Here is a 25,767-nt window from a genome sequence, read left to right on the forward strand (position 1 = left end):
GTACCTCCCACAACTCTGGTAACGCCCTTCTCCGGATTCCTCCTCACTTCACGGGGAGGGGTGGGGGCTGGGGAGAGGCACTGTAGGATCAGTGCCCCAAATTCTTTGGAACCTGAGGTATTTCCCACAATCCCAGTTCTCCTCCACAAGGTGTTCTTACCCACCCATCTCACTTCCGGTGCCCCCTCAGGACCCCCACCCTGGGTTCTCAACCCCAGCCCCGCCCCGTCACGCCAGTCCAGAGGTTACTTCCCGAGCCGCTGCCCCAAGTTTCCTTCAAATCACTACCTCTACTCCAGGGCCGAAGCCCTCCGCCCGGCCCCCCGCCTCTGAAGCCACCTCAACCATCCCACAGGTCCCCTCCAGCGCTCGCTCCCCAGTCGCCTCATCCCCCTACGAAGCCACCCAGGGTCTCCTCAGTCCGCTCACTCCCGGTGACTCCCTCGGTCCGTCCCGCGAAGCCCTCCTCAGGCCCCCTCTTCCTTAGGGTCAACTGCTCTCTTCAGTCCTGCAGGCCCGGGGAGCCCCCTTAGACCCTCAGTTGGTCCCCCTCCCTCGGTCTCCCCAGTTCCAGTCAGCTCCCCTCACTCCCTGTCCTCCACTGCCAAGTCCTGAGAAGCCCCGCGTCCCTCCACCGTCCCCTGCATGCCCCTGTTCTGGTGAGCCCTTCCCCCTGTCGTCCCAGGGTACCGCACGCTTCCGTCACCTCAGTCCCGGGAGCTGCCTCCCGCCACCCCCCGCCACCCCGCGCCGCCGGCCCCGGAGCCCTCTCCCTCAGCGCTCAGTTCCGGGGAGGCGCGCGGCTCGCGGGCGCCCAGCAGGAAGCCCCGCCCCGGCGTCGTCGTCACGGCGTCGTCGTCACGGCGGCGGGCGGGCCGCGGGCGGGGCGCGTGTGCACGCAGAGCCGGGCGGAGCGGCGCCGCATTGTTTGCTTCGCTGGGGAGCGAGCGAGCGAGCGAGCGAGCGAGCGAGCGGCCCGGCCCGGGCGTCCTGCAGCCCCGCGCTCGCGCCCGCGCCCGCGCCCGCCGCCCGGCCGGGCCTCCGCCGCCGCGCCCGCCTGCCCTCCTGGCCGCTCGCCGCTCGGCCCCGCGCCGGCCCGCCCGCCGCGCTCGCGTCGCCCGCCCGCCGGGCCCGGAGCCGCCGCCGAGGAGCCCGCGCCCAGGAGCGGCGGCGGGGCCGGGCCTGCGCGGCCGTTGGCGGAGGAGCCGCGGGCGCCATTAGCGCCGCCTCGGCCGCGCCGCCGCCCCGCGCCCGCCGCCGCCGCCGCCACCGCCGCCCGCCCGCCCGCCGGGCTCCCGCGGCCGCGGCGCCCGGAAGGTAAGTGGCCGCCGCCGTCGTCGCCCTCGGCCTCTCGCGGCTGGTCCTGCAGACGCCATGTTTGGCGGCGGCGGCCGCGGAGGCGGCGCGCATTGTCCGCGGGTGGGCCCGGGGGGTGGCGGGGGCGGCGCTGTCAGCGAGGCGGGGGCCGGGGGCCGGGGCGGCGGGGTCCAGGGGCGGCGGGCCCGGCCAGTTCAGCTGTGGCGCCGGCTCGGCCCTGCGCGCCGCGGTGTTTCCTGCTCGGCTCGCCGGGCGCCGCGGGGGCGGGCCGGGAGGCTGCCGCTTCGGGCCGCCGCGGGGGAGGGAACCGGCGCGGCCCGGGGAGGAGCGGCCACTCGGCAGGCTGGGCCCAGGGAGGAGAGGGGCTCCCAGCCCGGGCTGAGCGCTACCCTGCAAGCGGGGCCCCGGAAGGAGAGGGGCCACCCGGTCCAGGAAGGAGCGGTCACTCGGCAGAGTGGACCCTGGGAGGAGAGCGGGGACCTGGCCCGGAAGGAGCGATCACTCGGCAGGCTGGGCCCAGGGAGGAGAGGGGCTCCCAGCCCAGGCTGAGAGCTACTCTGCAGGCTGGGCCCCGGAAGGAGAAGGGGGGACCCGGGCCCGGGCAGTCTTGAGGAGGAGCGGTCACTCGGCAGGCTGGGTCCCCGGAGGAAAGGGGCTCCCAGCCCGGGCTGAGCGCTACTCTGCAGGCTGGGCCCCAGGAGGAGTGTTCTCCCCAAACATGCCCCATGGTGGACCCAGTGCCCCTTGCCTGTCAGTCTTGCGTTGTGTGCCGACCAGAAGCCTGATCATGGAGTGGGCACTCACAGTCACGTTTTTATAATGTTGAGGGACTCTGCTCTCCCCGAGTTTGCACCCTCTGTGAGGAGCCGGACCCATTATGTAACAGATACACTATTTGTTTTGCCAAGACAGGAAACTCCCTGTTCTCAGGGACTGCCGTAAAGATTTCCTCACCAGAGCGCTGGCTAGCTGTAAGCATGGTGTCCTGCCTGGCCTGATAGTTGGGTGGAGGGACAGGGCCTTGAGAGCCAGCTGCCGTGGCCTTGCCGTGAGCTGGGCCTAGAGGGGTGGACCTGCCAGTGGACAGCTACCCCAGCTCTTAAAGAAGTGACTTTGTGAAATTGTAATGTCACTACCAACCTTGGTAGGGCATAGCTGAATTTTGACAGAGGTTTGTAGGTCCACAAAACTACCTCTACCCCCAGGGAGAGCATCCCCTCCATTCCCCGCCTGCTTGGGCCTATTTTTAAGTGTGTGTCATGGCTTAAAATATAGTTTATAGAATCCTGCTGGTGGGTATTTATCTGCCTGCTCTTGGAGCTCTGTACGCACTGGTGACTGTATGTTTATGCAAAGAGAGCGTGCTGTGTGGCACCACACTCTGCTTTTCTTTGGGACACTATATGCAGGTGTGCTAGGAATTATATGCAAAAATTTTTTTAAAATAGGCTGCCGCTAGCTGGACGCAAAGCAGGCCGGGGCCCAGGGAACTTAGTGGACCGGCCTAGAGCCAGGCCAGACCTCTGGCTCACGTAACCAGTCAGGATGGATGTGGCAGAATTCCTTCTCAGGATGCTTATTCAGGGTCCTTGCTGCCCTCCCCTCCCCGCTACCTTGCTACCTTGCTTGTCTCCGTGCCCAGTGCAGGGAGTCTGGGGTTTCAGGTCTGTGATAAGGCTGTGAGACTTTTGGTCCCCTGTGTTGGACCTTTGGTCCCATGAACGCTTCCCAGTTAGAGCTACCTGGCCCACCGATGTGAGGTGAGACAGCTTGGGGTGTGACCTGATTAGGGGCCTGGGTCCCCACATTGGGGGCACTTTATGGTCAGAGCCGCTGGCGTGGTGCTGGCAGGAGAAAATGACATGTTTGTAGCCTGGTGAGTAACCAACCAGCTGTTGCACCGCCTGCCTGGTAATGACACTGAAGCTGCCCTGGGGGCACCAAGGTGGGGCCACTCCTGCAAGGCCAGGCCAGCTGGCCTCTAAATCTCAGGTCTGTTGAGAAGATGAGTGGGCTTCTCATTGGCGCTCAGGCCCTCCCAGCTCACTCCCAGGTCCCACAGGTTCAGAGTTGGGGGCCTTTCCCATGGGGTGCCCATCTCTGGAAGGAGCAAGTCCCCCTGAATCCCTGGGTCTGCACTGACGGATGTGATGGGGTTTGTAGCAGGCAGGGTCACTGGTGGGCCAGACTGTGTAATGTAAGCCAGCCAGGAAGGATGCAGAGGTGCCCGCTGGCTTTCCTGGGAAACTGAAGGGAGGGGGACACGACCCTTGGGTGAAGAGAGCCCCCACAGTCCATCGGCCCTGGCCATAGTGGAAAGCCTGGAGCTTCTCTGTTGCTTGGGCCTGGAGAGGAGGGTGTGTGTGTGTGGCTGTTCCTTCCTGGGTCCCCACACTGTGCTGACTCTGTTCTGTGTCCAGGTGATCATTACCAAATGAGGAGGAAGGGCCGGTGCCCTAGAGGACCTGCAGCCAGGCACCCCGCCTCCCCCTGCAGTGTGAAGCACTCCCCAACACGCGAGACCCTGACCTACGCGCAGGCGCAGAGGATGGTGGAGATTGAGATTGAGGGCCGCCTGCACCGGATCAGCATCTTGGACCCATTGGAGGTCATCCTGGAAGATGACCTCACGGCTCAGGAGCTGAGCGAGTGCAACAGCAATAAGGAGAACCGCGAGCGGCCACCCACCTGCCTGCGGACTAAACGCCACAGGAGCAGCCGCGTGAGGAGGAAACACGAGGCCCCAGCCAGTGGCCCTGGAGCCCCGCCCCCTGCCAGCACACTGCCCGAGCCCAGGGTGCGGCTCCTGGAGTACAGCCCCCCGTCGGCACCGCGGAGACCACCAGTCTACTACAAGTTCATCGAGAAGTCGGCCGAGGAGCTGGACAAGGAGGTAGAGTATGACTTGGACGAGGAGGACTATGCCTGGCTGGACCTGGTCAACGAGAAGCGCCGGGCTGAGGGTGTGTCGGCTGTGTCCCAGCACACCTTCGAGTTCCTGATGGACCGCTTTGAGAAGGAGTCCTACTGTGAGAACCAGAAGCAGGGCGAGCAGCAGTCGCTCATCGATGAGGATGCAGTCTGCTGCATCTGCATGGACGGCGAGTGCCAGAACAGCAATGTCATCCTCTTCTGTGACGCGTGCAACCTGGCTGTGCACCAGGAGTGCTATGGCGTGCCCTACATCCCCGAGGGCCAGTGGCTGTGCCGCCACTGCCTGCAGTCCCGCTCGCGTCCCGCCGACTGCGTGCTCTGCCCCAACAAAGGCGGCGCTTTCAAGAAGACGGACGATGACCGCTGGGGCCACGTGGTGTGTGCCCTGTGGATCCCCGAGGTCGGCTTCGCCAACACTGTCTTCATTGAGCCCATCGACGGCGTGCGCAACATCCCACCTGCCCGCTGGAAGCTCACCTGCTACCTCTGTAAGCAGAAGGGCGTCGGGGCCTGCATCCAGTGCCATAGAGCCAACTGCTACACCGCCTTCCACGTCACCTGTGCCCAGAAGGCTGGCCTCTACATGAAGATGGAGCCTGTGAAGGAGCTCACCGGTGGTGCTGCCACCTTCTCCGTTCGTAAGACCGCCTACTGTGACGTTCACACACCACCCGGCTGTACCCGTCGGCCCCTGAACATTTACGGGGATGGCGAGACCAAAAACGGCCTGTGCCGCAAGGAGGGCACCGCCCTGGCTGCCAGGACCACGTCCAAGGTCCGCAAGAAGGCGAGGAAAGCCAAGAGGACACCGGCGGAGCCCTGCACGGTGCTGCCGACTGTGTGTGCACCCTACATCCCACCACAGAGGTACGCGCCCGGGCTGGGCGCCTGCAGCACTTTGTTCCTGCATCTGGGTCTGGGTGACCCTGCTCGATCGTTGCAGGAAGGGGCTCGGGCCCCTCTTCCTACTGTCCTGCTCTTGGGATGGCTTCTCTGTACCCAGGCTGGTCTGTAGGAGGCCACATGGTACCTTCTGTGGACCGTCCACCTTGCCCCACCCTGCTCCGTTCCCTCAGCCCCTTTCTCTTCGTGTCCTGTCCCCTCAGCAGCCTCCCCATGGTTCTCCTGCCATGTCCCTATGGATAGCGATGGTGCGCCTGGGAGGACAGAGGGCCGGTGCTGCTGCACCCTCCTCAGCACTGGCTGTCAAGGTAGTGGGCGAGGTGACCCTGCTGCCCAGCTCTGAAAAGTGTGGCATGGAGTGTCCACGTGGTGGGCGGGGCAGACAGCCTGGCAGTGTGTGCTGGGGCTGTGTGGATGGGATAGGCCTTGGGTTGTGACGACATAGAGGTCAGTTCCTTGAGCCACCTGCTCACGAGTCCTGGGTGCGTGCTGGGAAGTCACGGAGCTCCTCAGTGCCCCTGGCCTTGTGCAGCTGGCCTTACCAGCTGGCTGGCTCCCCATAGATGTTCTGCTCGAGTTTCTCAGTATGAGTGTGTCCGAGAGGCCTTACTGACATTGCATCATTGCTGGGGAGGGGGGTAGGGACTGAGCTGCGCCCCCCCACTTCCATTTGTTTCTCTGCTCTGCTTGGGGAGTGAACAGTCTTTAGTTCTGGGCCAACCAGGCACCCTGGGACCCTGTTGCTGGGCAGGGACCTTGGCATCTTGGGCAGACTCCTTAGTCTGGCCAGTGGGTAGACTCCTGGGGTTTTGGAGGACTGGGCAGCTGTCTTTCATGGTAGCTGAGGGCCGTGGCCAGCCTTCCCTAGGTCCTGACACTAAGTCCATGTTGCAGACGCTGGGCTGGGGCAGTTAGCCTTCTTCCTAGAGGTGGGTGTGAGGCCACAGAGCTGCTCCCAGGACCCAAGTGCAGGGTAAGTGGGGCGGTGGGGCTAGGAGAGGGTTTCTCCTGTACAGTCAGCAGGCCTGAGGTAGCCAGACATGAGGGCACCATCCTGCCTGGTGGGGAAGCCCCTCCGTGAGCGATTTGTCTGGACTTGAGAGTTGGCTGAGATGGTGCTGGAAAGGAGGATGAACCACATGGCCTTCTGGAACCTTCTCCTGTGACTTGAACAAGATTATTGTCTGGACACTTGCTTGTTAGCAGGCACTCACAGTGTCTGGTGATTGCACACCTGGCTTATGACTGTGACTCCCACTGCTGTGCTGTCAGTGTGCAGAGTGGATGCTGAAGGTGCCCGCAGCAGGTGGTTTCTTCACCTGCCAGCCAGCCAGCCAGCATGGGGACAGTGCCAGCTTCCAGGGACAGTTCAGCCTTCACTGACCTGCAGGAAGCCCTTGGCTTCTCCCCACCTCCCTTGTGGGGCATGAACTGCTGTGAAGTAAGGAGCAGGGACAGTGACCAACTCCAGGTCCAGTCCCTCCTGTATCCAGGCCCTTGCTTGAGTGCTTAGAAACAGCGTGGTCATGCCCCTGGCTGGCCTCTATGCCTGTACAGAAATGCAGTGGAGGACATTGGCCACCTTCCAGTTCAGCCGAGTCTCAGCCCTGGCTCCATCTGAACACAGGGTGTGTGTGTGGGGGTGTCATTGTCACTCTGATGGCAGTTCCTGAGCATGGTCAGGCCCAGTCTTCCCCTGAGTGTTACGCTGTCACCTGTCTTGCCTGCCCACAGTCACCGCAGGGTGCTTGTGCTGCTGTCGTACTGCGCAGCACGGTGCAGGGCACGCAAGTCTGCCCTCTGCTCCATGGTGCTGGTGCTCAGGCCCTCTGTGTGGTTGCTTCTGGCGTGGCTGCAGGAGGGATGTGCCGGTGGTGTGAGGACCAGGCAGGGCAGCCCCTGGACAGAGCCTTCCCCTTTATGGGGTTTTCCAGAGTGGGGAATTACTCACGTTCAGTATGTGGCCCTTCTGGACATAGGTTTGGTTTTCCCCCCTAAAAGACCATGTTTAGTGCTGGGTGAGAAGGTGGAGGAGATCCTGATGGGCTCATTTGGTTGGGTTGTAAGGGTGGGATTGAACAGTGTTCATAGGGCTGTGAGGGGATTGAAGAGGGTCCATCAGTCGTGAGGGGATTGAACAGGGTCCATCAGCTGTGAGGGGATTGAACAGGGTCCATCAGCTGTGAGGGGATTGAACAAGGTCCATCAGCTGTGGGGATTGAACAGGGTCCATCAGCTGTGAGGGGATTGAACAATGTCCATCAGCTGTGAGGGGATTGAACAAGGTCCATCAGCTGTGAGGAGATTGAACAATGTCCATCAGCTATGGGGATTGAACAATGTCCATCAGCTGTGAGGGGATTGAACAGGGTCCATCAGCTGTGAAGGAATTGAGCAGGGTTCAGAGCAATTCCCATCCTGTTTGGTGCGTGTGTCAAATGAACCCTACCAGAAGCCAGCAAAACCACCCACAGGAGAGCCAGGGTGGGGCATGTCCTTTGGACTTGAGAGCCCTGGGCAGTGACCCTCCTTGGTCTCGGACATAGCGTGCCACCAGGGGAGCAGCAGTGGCAGAACCAGTGCCTGGGACAGGGCGGCAAACAACTGGACATCTAACCCACAGCGGGACAGCTGAGTGCTGGCGGTGCAGTGGGCTGCCCGTGGGGAACTTCTCTAGGAGTTGGTTTCCTGTCATCCTGAACCAGTGCCTCAGGCTGAGGCTGACGGGAGTGGCATGCCCTCTGTCCACTTAACTGGCAGCCTTCAGAGTGCTGTGCAGCATTGCCTGAGTAGGGCAGGCATCAGGCCCAGAGGCTGCGGGTCAGAGAGAGGCCTGCCCGTGAGTGATGGAGTAGGTTGCCCTGAGTTCTCCCCTGAAGGTAGCCTGTGAGCTCCCCAGTGAGTCTGTCATTGGGAGCATGTCTGTGAGTTCTGTGCCCACTGCAGAGAAGCCCACAGCTGCTAGAGGGTTGGTTGGTGTCACAGTAGGGTGAAAGGTGTGGAGGGGTGGAGGCAGGTCTGACACCAGCCAGGTGGCAGTCAGCTTTGGGAACACAGGAGGTCAGGTGTAGTCCTGCACTGTGTTCTTCAGAACCAGGGTCAGCCAGGCTTTTCTGAGGGGCCGCTGGGGGTTGGACTACCATTCCTGTGACTCGTGCGCAGCGTGCTGTTAGCGTGTGGAGCTAGACATATTGTCGAGCCCCCAGCCCACCTCTTGTGCCTTGGGCATCTTGTGTGCCTCTCTGGGACACTGCTGCCCAGCTGGCTGTGTTCCCCTGGAGCCCTCCCCTGCCCCCGCCCGTTCATAGATGCCCTTGCATGCACACAGATGACCTCCCTCACAGCCAGGCGAATCTGATCCTGGTCAGCACACACCTGTCCAGCACACCTGCTGCAAGGTTTAGCCTCTGTGGCCTTTGAACTCCTGCCACCTCCCAATGTCTTTCTCTGTTAATCGCCTTGGATACCAGGTCCACAGCCTGAGTTTTTATAGAGGTGTAGAAACCCTCACTGCCACCCAGTTGGCCCCGACCCTAAGGGTTAGAGTGGCACTGCCCTGTGGTTTGCCAAGAATGTACTCTTCTAGGACTGGGAAACCTCATCTTTGTCTTTCGGTGTGGCGGGTGGTTTCAAACTGCTGACCTTGATGTTAGCAGCCCAGGGAGTGCCACCAGGCGCTGTGATTTCTCCTGGTATGCCTGACTCACTTCACTCAGCAAGCTGCCCTCCAGGTTCTGCCGTAGCCCGAGCTGTCCCAAGGGCTCGGGGTCATTCTTGAACACTGCGAAGTATTCCACTGTACAGGCTGTCTGTGCCCGCTCCCCACTGCGGGCACAGGAGCAGTTCCCACCTGCTTGTTATTGAGTGGTCCTCCATGAACGTGGTTCTGCACATGTCTGTCTGTACTGCGGTTCGTAGCACTCACAAGAGGCGGCTCGTTTGGAGGCTGGTGTGCTGTGGGTGGGCGGGCTTTCTCACACCGTGGATTGTGTCACCTGTGGAGATTGACAGGCCCTTGACCCTCTGTCCACTTCTGCTGCCAGGGCAGGGTGAGCCAAGGAGAGAGCTGGAGGCATCCACCTTGCTCAGGCCTTGGGCTCCCTGTCCTCTGCAGCAGGAGGAGGTGGAGTGGGGAGTGTGGCACCAGCTGACAGGTCCTTGGCAGGAAGGTGCTAGATGGGTGTGGGGTTGCTAAGGAGCTGCATAGCTCTGTCCAACCACACCTTGCCACCCCTGCCCTCTCCAGCCCTCCAGGAGGGACCCTGGGTCAGCTTGACACCTGCAGGTGCCTTGGCAGCCGTGAGGAAGCTGAGCCATGACCGTGGTGGAGGGGCTGAGGGCAGCTCCATAATTGGGGTGCTGGCCCGGACCTCCTGGGCCTGGGCCTCCCAGGGAGGCACCGTGCGTGTACAAGAGAGGTAGGGAGGCGGGCTGGCTGGCTGGCTGTGGACAGGAGTGCGCTCAGAGCTTTTGTGCAGGCAGCATCGCCTGGGAAAGGCACTGAGGCATCGAGCTTGATCATCTCACGAGGAGCTGAGGCCCACAGAGAGGGGCACCCTTCTCTTCACACCACACACATTCCCTCGACTGCTCTTACCACTCTGAGGGTAGCCGCACACACTGGCTGAGGATCTCACCAAGAAGCCACCTCTGCTGCTCCTCGTTGTCTTCTCACGTCTTCTGCCTCCTCTTTCAAGGTCTGTAAGTGTGTGGGATTCCCTCTGGGAGATGCTCTTGCCTCACTCACCCACCTGGTGTGTCTGTGGGTGTCAGGAGTGTCTATATACATGCGTATCGATGACCCAGGACCACGCTGGCTTGTTTATTATGCTTCTGGACGTGGGGGTGCTATAAGACCCTCCAGGCGTACCCAGCACATTCCTGGAATCGCTCATTTGTTTCTCCAGGGAACTCTGGCTCCTAGTGTAGGAGAATGGTCTTAGAAGCCAAGATGTGGGTGTTGGGGTGTTTAGAGCTGCTGGGGTGTCATTGGTTGTAGGCGCTCTCAGTGGGCAGAACTACAACGTGTGTGTACCAGCCATGTATACACACATCTTCCATTATAAAACTAGAGCACATTTGTCAACTCAGCATTTATCATGAGTGCAATTTAGTGATAACAAGTACATTAATCATGTTGTATAACTATTACATGGAGAAAGGCAAAATAGTTGGTCTCAGACACCCACAAGGGCAGTTCTGCTCTGTCCTACAGGGGCACTGTGAGTCCGAAGTGATTCAGTGGCGGTGGGATTTGTTGTTTTTTTTTGAGTGACCATCACATAGTTTTAAGAGTAGTTTCTTTCAGAACGCCTAGGATTTTTCCGATTCAACAGTGGTCATAGGAGTAATTCAGTGACACTGATTACATTTTCATTTTCCATGTCCCTTTGCCAACTCTTCCACTGCCAGTAACTTAAACTCCGTGTCCATAGACGACACCTCCTCTTGCCTGTGTAACCTACTAATGTTTGTGTCTTGGACTGGGTTCTCTAGAAGAGCAAATCTTTGTAAAACATTTAAAAATCTGTATTTAGGAAATTTACTTCAAGGAAATAGTTCACTCAGTTGTGGAGGCAGGCAAATCTTACATCTGCAGGGCAGGCTGGAGGCTCTTGCGGCTTCACATCCCAGGAATCCCAGGTCAGGAGACTGAAAGAGAGGGCAGGCCATGCAGACAAGGAAGCACCCCTTTCTACTGCTTGGCTGCTCACATCACGGAAGGGGATTGCATTGCATTGCATTACGGAGGTGTGTCTGGTCCAGTGAGACTCAAAACAGCTGAGTCAGGTTGACACAAAGCATTCAGCAATAGTTTGGTTTCTGAATATTTGCTTATTGCGTGTGTTCATCCAGTACTTGCTCTTCTGCAACTCCGTAAGCTCAGCAAGGTGTGTTCAAGGCCCATCCCTAGGTGGTCAGTATCAGGGCCTTGTTTTCTTCATGGCTGGTCAGTATTCCATGGTGTACAGACCATGCCATGTTTGTCCACTCCTCTGCCTAAGTGAATGTGTCAAACATTAATTTACTCAGATTGTGCTTTTCAGGGATGAAATTCACATCGCAAAGTTATCTTAGGCCATTTTCAAAACGTTTTAGAAAGTAGCAAAATGCAGATGATTTGTTGGCATTTGGTCTGTTTGCCTAGTTCTGAACAGAATAGGAGTCACTCTCTGCTCCCACCTGTCTGCTTCTTTTGGGTCTGGCCCCCTTAGGTACATGACTTAGAGGTAACTGCACCTCACCCCCTTTCTGTGCCTCGCACTTGTCTGCAGCCTGCGGACACACGTGGGAATGGTTTTGAGGTCCACTAGTTGTGACTGAGATGATTGGGGGGCTGTGCCTGTGAAGCACTGAGGGGGTCTAGGCGTGGAGCTGTGGTCAGCAGAGTCGTCGTCCGCAGTGCTTTCGGTGAGATGTCATCTCACAGAGGTGGTTCCGTGGGCGGGTTTGAGCCCCCAGGGCCAGGGCCTGGGCTTTGCCTTAGGAGGGTGACGCCTCCTGCTGCAGCTTGTGTTGCTGTTGGTGACTTGCTCATGGTGACGTTGGACCACTGCCAAGGACCTGCACACACTGGGCTGGGCAGTAGAGTGGTGGCCATTGGTTTCAGCTGACCACCATCTCTTTAGCTGCACCATGGTCCCCGGCATGCCCCAGGGGACTATGAGGCCACCACCCTGGCCCACTCCTCAGGGGTCTGGTGCCCCTCGCTCCTACCTCCTCCGTCCTTCTCCTGGTATCCTTCGCTCATACAGGTGCGAGGGGCGTGACAGTAGCAGCCTCCTGAGTGCCTGGTTCCTGGGCTGAGTACCATCACCTTTCTGGTGGTGGTTTGTAAGCAGGGGTGTGGGGAACTGATGGGCCTGGGGTCTGCACTGCAGGGTGGGGCTAAACTGAGCCCCTCCCCGTGTTGCAGGTTAAGTAAGATAGTAAACCAGGTGTCCATCCAGCGGAAGAAGCAGTTTGTGGAGCGAGCACACAGCTACTGGCTCCTCAAGCGGCTCTCTCGGAACGGCGCGCCCCTGCTGCGGCGACTCCAGTCCAGCCTGCAGTCGCAGCGCAGCGGCCAGCAGGTACGCCCATCCCGCACTGTCCCCACTGTGGGCTACTGCTGCCGCTGCTGCTCCTGCCCACCTTGCAGGGTCAGCCGAGCCGCTAAGGCCAGCGCCAACTGCGCCAGTGGCAGCGTTGGGGGCTTGCTGCTGGGCCTTTAAGCTGAGGACTAGGGGGGCCCAGGCATGGGGTCTGGCTGGTAGTTGGGCTTTTTGGAGGAGTGGCGGGGGCGGGTGAAGGCGTAGGTGTCCTGCGTGGATGTGACTGGATTCTGAGCTGGGCTATGGGTGCTGGAGAGGGAGAGACTGATAACTGTAGGCTGGGAGGGTGACCCAGACTCCCACAGGGTGCCTGTCATGTGGGGGTCCCATCAGGACAGCCGGGATGGTGCCACGTCCCCAGGTTCTTGGGCAAGAGTGGGACAGTGACAGGTCCCCTGGGCACCTGACCTCTGGGCAGGCGGGCGTGGGTGCAGTGGTGAGTGCCCTGGGAGCTGATCTGCCTTGGGTAGGGCGCCCCGGCATGTGGGGGAGTGGTGGCCCTGAGGTGGGTGCCACCCTGGTGACTTGACTTCCTCAGAGGGAGAATGACGAGGAGATGAGGGCCGCCAAGGAGAAGCTTAAGTACTGGCAGCGACTGCGCCATGACCTGGAGCGCGCGCGCCTGCTCATCGAGCTCATGCGCAAGCGGGAGAAGCTCAAGCGGGAGCAGGTGAGCCGCGGGGTCGGGGTCTGGGGCCCGAGTCGGTGGGAGATGGTGGTGGCGGCAGAAGCTTGATGCGGGGGTCTTGCTCAGGTCAAGACAGAGCAGATGGCCATGGAGTTGCGGCTGACCCCGTTCACGGTGCTGCTGCGCTCGGTGCTGGACCAGCTGCAGGAGAAGGACCCGGCACGCATCTTCGCGCAGCCCGTCAGCCTGAAGGAGGTGCGGCAGGGACGGGGCGGGGCAGCCTTGTCCTTCAGCACGCAGAGGGCGGGGCTGCACCAGCGTGGGAGCAAGGAGCCTTCTCTGAGCGGCCGTCTTCTCCCCCGAAACCAGGTGCCAGACTACCTGGACCACATTTCGCACCCCATGGACTTTGCGACCATGAGGAAGCGGCTGGAGGCGCAGGGCTACAGCGCCCTGGCCGAGTTCGAGGATGACTTCAACCTCATCGTGGATAACTGCCTCAAGTACAACGCCAAGGACACCGTCTTCTACCGCGCCGCTGTGCGCCTGCGCGACCAGGGCGGTGCCGTGCTGCGGCAGACGCGGCGACATGTGGAGAGCGTCGGCTTCGAGGAGGCCACTGGCATGCACCTGCCCGAGCGGCCTCCGGCGGCGCCCCCCCGGCCCTTCTCCTGGGAGGAAGGTAAGCCCAGGCCTAGGCCAGGGTGCTGGAGGGCCCCAGGCAGGGTGGGTGGGCGCAGGCGGGAGGTCACAGGTTGCGTGTCTTCCTGGCTGCAGTGGACAGGTTGCTGAACCCCGCCAACCGTGTGCACATGAGCCTGGAGGAGCAGCTCAGGGAACTGTTGGACAAACTGGACCTGACCTGCTCGATGAAGTCCAGCGGGTCCAGGAGTAAACGGGCCAAACTGCTCAAAAAGGAAATTGCCCTTGTGCGGAACAAGCTGAGCCAGCAGCCCAGCCAACCCCCGCGGCCCATCGAGTCAGGTATTGGCAGCTTCGAAGAGGACGGGGCTCCATTGGAGCAGGAGGCGGGGGATGCAGGTAAGCCGAGCATTGCCTTCTGGCCGCGCGGGGCGCGCTCCGTGGGGCGCACCGGCCACCGCTCGCCCCATTAGACGCGGTGCTGAGGGCGCCCTCATGGTTGACCGTGTGGGCAGCGGTGCAGGTGAATGGCACGGGTCTGCCACAAGTCCCGTGAGGCAAGTAAGTAGCATGGTGCCGCACAGCCCGCCTAGGAGGAGCTGGAGGACTGGAAGCGGCACTGGGCGTGAAGGTGGGAGGACAAAGTCTGCAGGCTCTGTGCAGGGGAGCCGGTGCTCGGAGCTCAGCCTCACACAGCGATCACACATGGCAGGCTGTGGCACTCGCCTCTGATGGGTCTCTGGAAACAGGCAACCTGCAGGCATCTTGGGCGTCCTTCTTGGGGGACGTGGCGCAGAGGACTGGCCTTCCTGATGGACATTGCAAGGGAGAACAATGCGGGCCGGACTTCCCAACGGGTTCTCCATGGCCCACTGAACCATTGCTTTTGGGGAGCCTTCAGCCGTGGAGAACGTGCTTCTGTCTCAGAGTTGCCACACAATTATTTCTGCAAGACAGAAGTGCAGAGTAGAGTCAAGACCCCCCCACCACATCCGTTAGCAGATGGGACCCAAACTGATCACTTCGCCCGTGTCTCCCAGTGGAAATGGCAAGATTGTTAAAGCTGCGTGCACACACATTTGTCATCTGTGACTCCTCACCCCACTTTTTCTTTTTTGAACAATTTTTTCAGTGATTGACAGGAAGGTTCACGAAGTTCTCACTTGCTTTAAAAGTTTACTATGCTGTGGGCCACGGGCCCATCACCCACCTGGTCAGCCACTGTGGCCTCCGTATCCCTCGCAGTAACTTGTGAGTGACATGTGCCATTGCCGCCGTTCCTGGAGAGAATGGAGATACCACAACTGAAATGCTTTTCCTCCTCTGCCTCTGAAGAAAGTCAACATTTTTCATGGGCGACGTTTTTTGTTTCTTCTGCGTCTTTCATGTCGTCTGTTCTGCCATCCCCTCAGCTCCAAACCGTCAGGCTGGTATAGCATCCAGGCACAGCTGGTCTGGGCCATAGACACAAGGGCTTCAAGTCACTGCTGCCAAGACAGAGGCCAAGCGTCTCTCAGCCTGCAATGTTGGGACTCGCGGTGACCCGTGGTTTGAGGGTCCTGCAGGACTTGAAGTGCAGCGTGGGGGGCGGAGGGGGGGCTGAGCTGAACGATACACAGTGGCCACCTCGCAGGTGATGGAGAGGTAGGGCGAGTGGCTGCAGGAGGCCATGCGTCATCTGCCCGGTTGACTAGTCTCACGGGCACCTCTGGGCTTCCGTTGCGGCATAACGATAGGCCACAAGCATCCGAAAAGGATCCTGCTTTGTGCTTCTGTTAGACACAATGCCCAACTCCTCAGGTAAAGGCTGCTGTTGCTCTGGTGACTCAGCTGCGTGGGGGGCACCTGGAGGTTGGCACCTCACAGCTGGCATCCCCTCTGAAGGCAAATGTCCTTGTCCTTCAGGGTGGGCTGAGTGACATGGAGTTGATACTGGGAGTTGGCAAAATAAGTCTGATAATCTCGGAACCTTGAGCAGTCAGAGAGCTGGGCTGTGGCAGGGACGGAGCCAGGTGTGATGGCTGTGTGACCATGGGGATCCCGCTGGGCCTGGCCAGAGTGAGCTCCCAAGAGACGAGGTGTGGGAGCAGGTGCGAGGACAGTGAGACAAGACAGTCCCAGGTCTGCATACATCCTGGCTGGCTCCCCGTGCTGAGGGCCAGCTCTTTGGGCCACTCAGTGGTGGAGGGTCTTGGGTAGAGTAGAAGGCTCTTTTGAGCAGCTACGCTGAAGTGTTGAGTAGGTTTGTCCTAGAACTCTCTCCACACAGTTAAAATCAGGAGTGCTTGAGGTGGGTGCTGCAGGGGGGGGGGTGGTGGCTATGGGAAGCCCAGGGCAGTGCTGAGGGCCCTAGATGGCGTGTAGGGCAGGAGAGCTAGCCACTGAGGGACAGTGCTGGGCAGGAGTGGGCAGACTCAGGGTTTTGACACGCTCTGCAAGGCGAGCGTGGCAGCCTCATGGGAGTGGAGGTCTTGTCCTCTGGGGACAAAGCCCAGGGGATTGGGTACTGGGTATTCTCAGGTACCTGTTGAGTGGAGTGGAAGGTAAAAAGGAGGGACCCTCGTGAGAATGGGATGTGAGAGCTGAGGAGGAGACTGCTAGTTGGGTAGACCGTGGTTTGGTCCTGAAAGACTGAGAAGGGTTCCCTCTGGTCACCGACACCCAGTGTGGACCTGGAAGGAGTGAAAGCAGGAAGCAGGTAGGCAGCTGAGTGCCTGCACAAGGTACTAAACCAGCAAGCGGTCAGCCCTCAGCTGCTCTGTCTCTGTGGCGAGTGTGTCCTGTGTGCGGCAATGTCCCGCCGGGAGGAGTCCTGTGCCTCAGGCTGTCCTGCTTATGCATTGTCAGGTGTGTCCGAGAGGAAGTGTCCTCCTATTTGAGGTGACCGTCCCTCCCTGTCACAAGCTCGGTGCAGGTGTGCTGGGGCTCTAGGATGCTGTCAGGTGTTCCCACCCACTGGCTCTTGACACTGGCTGTGCAGTCTTCCATTTCACGGTGGCTCTTTGAACTTCCGGTAGTGTGCAGCACGTTGCCCAGGAGCCTGTCCTGGTGGCACAGTGGTCTGATCATTGAGCGGTCCGTGCAGGCCTTCCCTATACGATCTCATACTGTGAGGGAGTTGGAATGGACTGCAGTGGCTTTGGTTTTACTGTTTTATATCTATTGCCTGTTTATACATATTACCTACTTATATGTATTACTTATTATGGGCTTATACATGTTTCTTATTCCAAGGAGTGGTTGGAAAGTTTGTAGGTTAAAACACAAACCATTCCTATGCTGATGCATGAGGGGACTTTAAAAGTTTCCCCACAAACTTTCTGGAGCCCTTTCTCACACGATAGTAGGGGAACCGCTAGGGGGCTTGTTCTTCGTTTAGGTGGGACTTCTGTAGCCCAGACTAGATGTGCTCAAAAAGACACCCGCCCACTGTAGTGTCACACTCCACTGACCTGGTGGCCCTGGGCCTCCTGCCCTCGTGGGTATCCTGGTTCACCAACCTCAGGGCTGAGCCATTCCTTCTGTGGAGATTGATAAATTCCCCATTATCGATCGTTCCTTTTTAAATGCTTTTTAAAGATATGACTTAAATGCTTTTTCAAGAGCTTGTGAGACAGTTTCCTACATCACAGAGCTCTCCCAGAGTTTGTGTTTTTATCTTCAAAGCCCCATGACAACATTGTGAGGTCATTTCCGTCACCAGTAGCAGTCTTTCACATGCGGTTCATAACCACCAGTTCTGTTGCTCAGCTGCGATTTAGCAGTGTCAGGACTAGCTTCTGAGGGCCGTTCCTCTTGTTAGCTGGCCTCCTGGCCCTGTTAGACTCATCTGGAAACGCCAGTGTCAGGGTCCCTTGGGTGGGGGGTGCAGGGGAGGGGGCAGGGAGTTACTTTCTTTCTCAAGGTAAGTGAACTGCTGGCCTGGCAGTGGCCCAGAGCGCGTATGAGTGCCTTGCCGTGTTGAGGATCGGCGAGAGTGGGGTGCCAGCACGGGACTTGCCAAGAGGCGTGTATGCCAGCCACAGCCCACGGGTCCGTCCGCGTTGGGCCCAGCAAAACAGCGATGTGCAGTGCTTGTTTCCGTAACCGGCGTCACGTTTGTAGTACATTTTATGACAGACTTTATCGTTACCAGTTTTCAAAATCACCTTATTTATAATTTTTTCAGGAGATAAATCTCCCCCTAAACTTGAACCATCAGATGCATTACCTCTTCCTTCAAACTCGGAGACTAATTCAGAACCACCAACCCTCAAACCAGTAGGACTCAACCCCGGGCAGAGTAAACTATTCAAACGAGTCACTTTTGGTAATGAGTCACATAGTGGCACTTGTGCTCAGAGCGCCCAGGCGCACGGACACCCTGCCGCGCCCTCTCCCGCCAGCGGAGGCCCTGCGCCGGCCGCCCCCGCGCTGGCGGAGCCTTCCAGCGATGTGAACAGACGCACCTCTGTTCTCTTCTGCAAATCGAAAAGTGTAAGCCCCCCAAAGTCTGCCAAGAACACTGAGACCCAGCCAACTTCTCCTCAGCTAGGGACCAAAACCTTTTTGTCTGTAGTCCTTCCGAGGTTGGAGACTCTTCTGCAGCCCCGGAAAAGGTCGCGGAGCACTTGCGGGGACTCCGAGGCGGAAGAGGAGCCCCCGGGCAAACGCCTGGACACAGGTGAGGGCTATGCGCAGGGCCGTGGACTGGGGCCTGGGCGGGGCCGGGCCCTCTGGGCATTTCATCCAGGCTGTGGGAAGGGGGAGAGGTATGTGGGCAAGAGCCCCTAGCCGCTGTGCTGAACTGCTGTGGTGGCTTTGTGCATGCCCCCCAGCTCCTCTGGGTGTCCCTGTTGCTGCGGTCGGTCGCCTTTCTGATGAGTGTGGGACTGGTCTGCACACGGTGTGTGTGCTTTGCGTCATAGCAGATGGTGGTGCCCTGTCAAGGGACAGCAGTGTGACCATCCAGAATTCCCTGGGTGAAGTCAGCCCTCCATTCTGAAGCCTTGGAGGGTGCATGGGACTGTGTGCCCAGGGTACTCTGCCCAGGGTGGGGGCACAGAGCCGACGGCTGCTCAGGGTCTGGCCTTTTGAGAACCAGCTGTGACCTGCAGGCACTTTGATTTGTCTTAAATCGAAGGTGGGCTCAACTTTGGTGCGTTCTGTTGGCTTCTTGTGTGTTTTCTTCTGGCTGGGCCTGTGCTGGTGGCTACTTGTGGCAAATGGAGTGTTGGCATGTGGGACCGGTCCTGCGTTGGACCCAGTGGCGCAAGAGTCCCCACTGCAATTGGCCTAAAGCACCTGCAGGTCTCTCCACTGGGCCCCAGGCAGGGCCTGGGGATGTGCTGGGGACAACCAGCTGTGGAAGACCCCGGGGGACCGGTTGGTTTCTCCGGATAAAAGCACGGTGTTTGTTGACCACAGTGAGCAGCCGTGTGGCCGAGGTGGTGAAGCTCATGGAGGAGGATTCATTGTGGTTGAATGTGAGCCTCTGCTCAGGGTGACCTTTCAGGAGGCCGGCCAATGAAACTTGGGCCAAGCTCAGACCAATGGCTCTTGGACCTGCCGAGCCTCCCCACGGGGTCTCACGGGAGGCTGTGTGCACTGCAGCAGCTTCGACATGGTGGGTCCTGGATGGCGAGTCCGCCGTGGCTCCGGCGATGGGTGATGGATTGATGGAATGAGCCCGGCGGAGTGATCTGGAGGACTTGTGCCCCATCCCTGACTGAATGCAGTCTCTGCTTTCTTGTTCCAGAGTGGCAGTAGAGTCAGTGGGCACCCGAGGAGACCCCGAGCACCCCCGAGAGCGAGTGTGCATCGGTGGTGCGGCCTAGACCAGCCACCCCAAGTGGGCCTGCCGACGTCTGCCCGCAGTTACCCCTCGCCCGGGGCCTGTCTGGTGCCCGCGCCTGACCCTATGCCCCCTCTTGCCTGGGACCTTTGGGCTTCAGGGGCTGCCCTTACTTCCCATCAGGAGTCCGTGCTTCTGCGATGTCGACACCAGGCTTCCAGAGCCCCCGCTGTGAGCTCATGGCCTTATCTCTGGTCTCGAAGCCATTCCCAGCAGGGGACAAGCAATGGAATGAACCACGCTGTGTGTCTACTCAGCTGCTCTGCCGCCGAGTGACGGTTGTCAGAGCAAGTGGCTGTGAGTGAACCGTGCAGGGAGGAGGCACTGCACTCAGGCCAGCACAGTCAGACTGCTGTCTAATCTCTCCTCAGCGGGTTGGCTGCCACCCTGGATGCAAGCTATTTCCTTTCAGTCCACTTGAGGCTGGGGATCTGCTGACGGCCGGCCAGGCCCCGAGATGCTGCCGCGTTGTCATTGTGTGGGTTGTGCTGGGGCATCCAGCCTGAGGGAGCACTGGTCCCACTCTGCAGCCAGCACTGGGATTCCCGCCTCCATCTGCCCTCCTGTCTGCAGTCTAAGGGTGCGCACGCACCCAGGAAAGGTCTGGCACCTGCTGCGTCTGTGGACCGCATAACTGGACAAGAGGCCTGCTTGCTGACTGCCCTCCTGGGCCCATGCACTCGAAGGCCTGCCCTCCTTCCCATGGCCTGTGTCAGAAGCGTGGCCCACCGCGCACTTCCCGGGTCGAAGTCTCCCTGAGTGTTCCGCGGTTCCCTTTCCTTCATTTGCCTCAGACACTCACTCCTCGGGGACCATCGGTCATTAAACACCTGCCTTGGAGACTAACCCGTTGCAGAGAGCGGTCTGCTGAGTGGACCAACACGTGCCGCTTTGTGGGAGAAAACAGACGCTGGCTCCCCGATGTGGGGTGTGGGCGATGTGGGCAACTGACGGAGCCGGCTTGGGCCTCTGGGTGCCTCGGTGACTGCCACAAGGTGGTCTCTGTTTCCCAGAACTGAGGGAGGACTCCAGTGACACAGGCCCTGAGACCAGGCTTTGTCCACCAGCCAGGCTGCCTCCCGCTCCTGTCCCCAGCAGAGCCCGTGACTCTACGTCTCCACTGCCCTCTCTGGATGTTGTACCCCCAACAGGACCTGGCTCCTGCTGGTCCGGTGAAACGTGAGGGATTTCTCGCGTAGGTAACTGGCCGCCTTAGGATGTCTTGGTGGCACACCTGGGTCTATGCAGGGATGGCAGCAGCCTGGGCAGGGTGTGGCACCAGGTGGCTGTGAGCGGCCGTCCTCTTCCGCATCACGGCACGTGCTTGCTGTGTGTGCAGACTCCCGAGCTCTTGTCCTGTTGTCTGCCACCCGTGCCAATTCTGACCTGTGGGTTCTCGCTGCTCACACCGGTGCCAGATGTTTCCTGGTGCCTCTGGTGGTGCTGGAGGTGTGAAGGCGCCCCCTCTGCTCACAGAGCGGCCGCCTCCCCATGGGCCACAGCCACCTGCCGCGTAGGTGCAGCAGGACCTACATCGGTGGGTAGGGTTCTGATCAGGGCTCTTCCCCAAAGTCCAGCTGTGGCCCTGTGCTATCCTTGCCGGTGACTTTCCTCAGCTCACATCGAAGTCCCTCTAGGTCAGCATTAGGGTTGACAAGTGTGAGGCCGCCAGGGCACGGAGCAGGTTCATCATGGTGCAGACAGCCGCAAAGGTTCTGACCTGAATTCTGGACCGTTGGGTCAAGTGCCGTGACAGCTGGAATGGGGAATTACAGGTCGGGACTCTGGGACCCCTCTGGATGGAACTGGATGGAAGCAGTGGGCTCTTTGGTGGGATTGTGGCCAGCACCCCACTGTCAAAAGTGTCACAACCAGGTGCCGACGTAGGGCGGGGTGTCCTGGTCAAGAAGTGGGGCTGCGGCAGTGCACAGGGCTCTTGTTAACCATGACAGAGTTAGTTCCTATCAGCCGTAAGTCTCCCCGCTTCACTGGTCCTTCTCATCCATACGTTTTACAAAACGGTTCATTTTGTTGGTCGGGACAGTCCTCAAGGGACCAGGTTTTGAAGCCCTAGTTGCAACAGTAGCAGCAGCACCAACAGTAGCAGCAGCACCAACAGTAGCAGCAGCACCGCCAGAACTGTCCAGAGCAGCGGTTCATACAGCTCATGTGGTGGTGACTCCCAAACCATAAAATCATTTTCGTTGCTACTTCATAACTAATTTTGCTACTATTGTGAATCAGGAGACCCCTGTGAAAGGACCATTCAACACCCCCCCCCAAGGGGTCACGACCCACAGATTTGAGAACCACTGTGTGTAATAACCTGAATCAACCCAGAGTTGATTCTTGTGACACGGAGGTCAGGTACACCTGCCATCGCCCACTGTTTTGCCCGTTCGGACATGAGCTGTCCGGACCGTGGCTGCCATGTCTGCCTACTTTCCGAGCTCCAGAGCTCGTTGCATTGACCATGCAGAACTCACAGGCTGCCCATTAGTTCATTGGCTCTGGATCAGGGCGGAGCTTGCCAGAGTCTGCCAGGTTCCCCGGAATGGAATGCTCCTCCGTCCTTTCAGAGTTCTCCAGCTCTTTCTGCCCTGCACCCATGTGGGCCCATCTTGCTGAGCAGACTTGACCCTCTGAGGACAGGCTCCTCTTGGCTGCCTCAGGCCATACTTGCCTTTAGTCCCCTCAACACCCTCAAGACAAGACAGGGTCACCAAGTCTTCTGAGGCCAGACTTTTCCTGGCTTCCTTGGTCCCCACAGGCCTCTTCTGCACTGCTTCCCCTCCCCCTAAGCTCTTGTCAGGGGTCTTCCTGGGCCTCCAGGTGTGCAGGGGCACAGCTCGCTCAGGAGAGGAGGCACCTTGCTTCCTTTCCCGCTGCTGTGGCCCTGGGCTGGCCTTTCCTCCCTTTCTCGGCAGGGGGCGGGGGCTGCCCACATGTGTTAGCATACTCCTTGGCTGTTTCCAAGCATGGCCTCTCGAAGCAGGACTAGTTGACCAGGCCCCTTGGTGGACCGTCAGCGTCACTTCCCTTTGCAAAATTTACAGACCAATCCCTGCACGCACGGTGCATGAAATAGACCTATCAGGACGGGTGCTGCCCAGGGCCAGGCAGAATTGCCAAACTACAAGTTGTTCAGTTTACCCAGAAAACGCCAGTTTACCTGGACAAAAGTGTCCAGCTAACCTCGGGCAGAACACACCGACGGAGGGAAATCTCAAGCTTTTTTCGAAAGAGCCAAGGCGAAAGCCCCATGCAGGACCAGGCTGTGGGGGTCTCCTGGGAGAGGTGGTCCCCACACGGAAAGCAAGCTTCTGTGGGGTCTGAGGCCCCTAATGAGGCCTGGTGTGCTGGGCAGGTTGTCTCTGGTTCCTGGCGACGTGATGGGTCAAGAGTTCTCTGAGAACCCTGTGGGGCCTTGTGCACCCCCCTCCCTGTTTCACTGGATACGGAACGGGGCTGGGCTTGTTCGGCAGACTTGGGAAGCGGCAGCATCCCAGTGTGTCATGTTCCCGCTGGTACCCTGATTCTGTCTCATGTTCGAAAACGTCATGTGGGGCTGCCTGTCCAGTGGCCAGAGTTGAGTTTGCCTGGGTGCTGGCACGGAGCCACCAGCACCCATTAAAGGCACATTTCCTAACAAGCCGGCTTTTGAGGGTGTGTCAGCCGAGAGAGTTGGAATCCTGCCGCCACTTGGAGACACTTGAGAAGAAATGCTTTGGGACAGTCTGGTCACAGAGGTGGCCGTAGGGTTGGTTGTTGGTGCCTGGGTGGGTCCTTGTGTGGACACAGCCAGTGTGTATGGGCCAGCCCTGCTGCTGGCTTACCTGCTGTTGGAGGGGTCTCCCCCTGGATGGGGGAGCATCATGGGCTCTGCTGAGAGCCTGCAGGCCAGTGGGATTGCCAAGACCTGGGGCTCAGACCCCTCCCCTCCCACAGGGCAGGCAGGCGGTGACCCTCAGGTGAGGGCAGGGTGCTGGTTGTCCCCGTCCCAAAGCTTGGAGTGTGGGCTTTTGCGGGTGTGCAGGCCTGGCTAGTCCATGCCCATCACAGGCCCCTTCCAGTAGAGGTGGTGACACTGGCTGCCAGAACTACTACTACAAGCTGTGATTTGAGTTGGCACTCGCCGCAGGATGCCCTCCCGGGGGCAGCCGGGGACCTATGCGAGGTTCAGGCCTTTCAGTGGCCCATCTGCTCAGCCCTGGTCCCTCCTGTTCCAGGTCTCACTAATGGCTTTGGGGGTGCTCGGGGTGAGCAGGAACTGGGCAGCGCCTCGGGGAGGAAAGCCACACCCCGGCGCCGGTGTGCCTCTGAGTCTAGCATCTCCTCCAGCAACAGCCTGCTCTGTGACTCTAGGTGAGCGGGACTCTATGTGGAGGTGGGGGGTGGGGGGATAGGTGGGGTGCCGTCGTGTGCTAACGTGCCCCCTGCAGTTTCAGCACGCCCAAATGTGGCCGCGGCAAGCCGGCCTTGGTGCGCAGGCACGCGCTGGACGACCGCAGCGAGCTCATCTCTTGTATCGAGAACGGCAACTATGCCCGGGCTGCCCGCATTGCTGCCGGTTAGCGCTAACCCCGCAGGAGGATGTGCAGAGGGGTGGGGCCCTGAGGGTGGGGTCTACTGGGGGTGGGGGAGCCACGGGGGAGGGCAGGGCAGGGGAAGGCAGGCTAGCCCTTAGCTCGCTCTCACAGACCACCATGTGCTCTCCTTTCAGAGGTGGGTCAGAGCAGTGTGTGGATCTCCACGGACGCTGCAGCCTCGGTGCTCGAGCCCTTGAAGGTGGTGTGGGCCAAGTGCAGCGGCTACCCATCATATCCCGCGCTGGTGAGTGGGCTGGGGGCCCGCAGGGTGGGCACGATGTAGAAACCAATCACTTCCTGCGGGTGTCTGGCGTCCTGGGGAGAGTGGGGCAGCCGGGTGCCCACTGACCAGACTCCCCACATGTCTGCGCTGGTGTCCTCGTTATTCTACAGTGGTGCAGAGGATGGGACTAGATGGCCACCCCCACCCTTGGCCAGGATTTGTGCGCTGCCCGTCTGGGGTCCTTTGTTGGTTCTGTGGGCCTGTGTTTAGGCTCACCTTCCAGTGCCCACGGGCATGGTCTGCTGTTGGGAGCAGCAGCGGTGGGGGTGCAGACCCTGGTGAACCCGCGCTGCCGGCATCCTGCGGCACACAGTGACCGAGCTTGCCCTTTCCACATAGATCATTGACCCCAAGATGCCACGAGTGCCGGGCCACCATAACGGAGTCACCATCCCGGCCCCACCTCTGGACGTGCTCAAGATCGGCGAGCACATGCAGACCAAGGCGGACGAGAAGCTCTTCCTGGTCCTCTTCTTTGACAACAAGCGGAGCTGGTGCGTGTGTGAGCCTGCCTGTGTGGGGCGGGCCCGGCCGACACAGCACCTGCGCTTCACCCCAGGCAGTTCTGAGCCCAGGGTCCTGCTCTCCAGCCTCCCCTGCTTTTGCTGTGAAGCCTCCCAGTGCCTGCCTCCCTCCCTCATACTTACTGCATGTTCTGCTGACCCGAGGCCCCCACTCTCAGAGCAGGGTTCCCGCCTGGACCTGGCCCTTCCCTTCCCTCTCAGCCTGGAGGCTTGGGTTGTGCCCAGCCCTGACGGTCTTACCCCTTTCCTCACCAAGGCAATGGCTGCCCAAGTCCAAGATGGTGCCCCTGGGGGTAGACGAGACCATCGACAAGCTGAAGATGATGGAGGGCAGGAACTCCAGTATCCGCAAGGCCGTGCGAGTGGCCTTTGACCGCGCCATGAACCACCTGAGCCGCGTCCATGGGGAGCCAGTCAGCGACCTCAGCGACATAGACTGAGCTGCCTGCCTGTCTATAGTGTCCATAGCTGTACATAGATGTATATTGTTCAGAACTTAACTTATTCTGATTTCGAGTTGTAGCTTTTTTGTTCTCCTCCTCTTCGGGGGAGGGAGGCCATTCTCAGTTGTCCACGGATGCCAGTCAAAGGGCGTGGCCAGCGGGGTCACCCGGTAGCCCTCTGCCTGACGGTGCTGCGTCTGCTGCCTCCTTTGATCCGTAGCTTTTTTTAAAGACTTTTGAATGTTGAATAATTTTGTAAGTCCACTCTTTACACAAAGTACCGCTTATTTAATAAGATGGATGTAAATTTATGATGACAAACGTGTATTTTAAGAAAGAAAATGACATTATTTTGAATGGTACTTTGTGGAAAGAGCCTGTCACTCGCAACTCACCAAAAACACTCCTGCTGTCCCGGTGGAGCCCTGGCCGCGCATCCCGCCCCTTGCCCTGGTCCTGCCCCACCCTGGGCCCTCCCTGCCGGCCTCGCTCCAACCACTCGGGCCTCCCAGCGGGCTATTTATTGTAGAAATTGTATTCATTTGCTTTATAATGAAAATAAATTTACAGAAGTATA

The 25,767-nt window shown here is 59.4% G+C and overlaps 1 protein-coding gene across 8 annotated transcripts; it reads left to right on the forward strand.

The window, feature by feature from the left end:
- Positions 1 to 1,244: 1,244 nt before the first annotated feature.
- Positions 1,245 to 25,767, forward strand: BRD1 (bromodomain containing 1). 8 transcript variants are annotated; one of them, XM_075553478.1, is made up of 13 exons: positions 1,245 to 1,317; positions 3,738 to 5,118; positions 12,071 to 12,227; positions 12,787 to 12,918; positions 13,003 to 13,131; positions 13,246 to 13,558; positions 13,654 to 13,917; positions 17,687 to 18,181; positions 23,581 to 23,716; positions 23,794 to 23,921; positions 24,075 to 24,184; positions 24,563 to 24,717; positions 25,004 to 25,767. In XM_075553478.1, exons 2-13 carry the CDS (start codon positions 3,752 to 3,754, stop codon positions 25,185 to 25,187), a joined length of 3,570 nt encoding a protein of 1,189 aa, XP_075409593.1. In that variant the 5' UTR covers positions 1,245 to 1,317; positions 3,738 to 3,751; the 3' UTR covers positions 25,188 to 25,767. The 8 variants fall into 8 exon arrangements, with proteins under 8 accessions (XP_075409593.1, XP_075409596.1, XP_075409595.1 ...); XM_075553481.1 differs by having other exon boundaries at positions 18,077 to 18,181; XM_075553480.1 differs by having other exon boundaries at positions 13,654 to 13,860.

Source organism: Tenrec ecaudatus, chromosome 6 (genome assembly GCF_050624435.1).
Source record: "Tenrec ecaudatus isolate mTenEca1 chromosome 6, mTenEca1.hap1, whole genome shotgun sequence".
Classification (NCBI taxonomy): domain Eukaryota; kingdom Metazoa; phylum Chordata; class Mammalia; order Afrosoricida; family Tenrecidae; genus Tenrec; species Tenrec ecaudatus.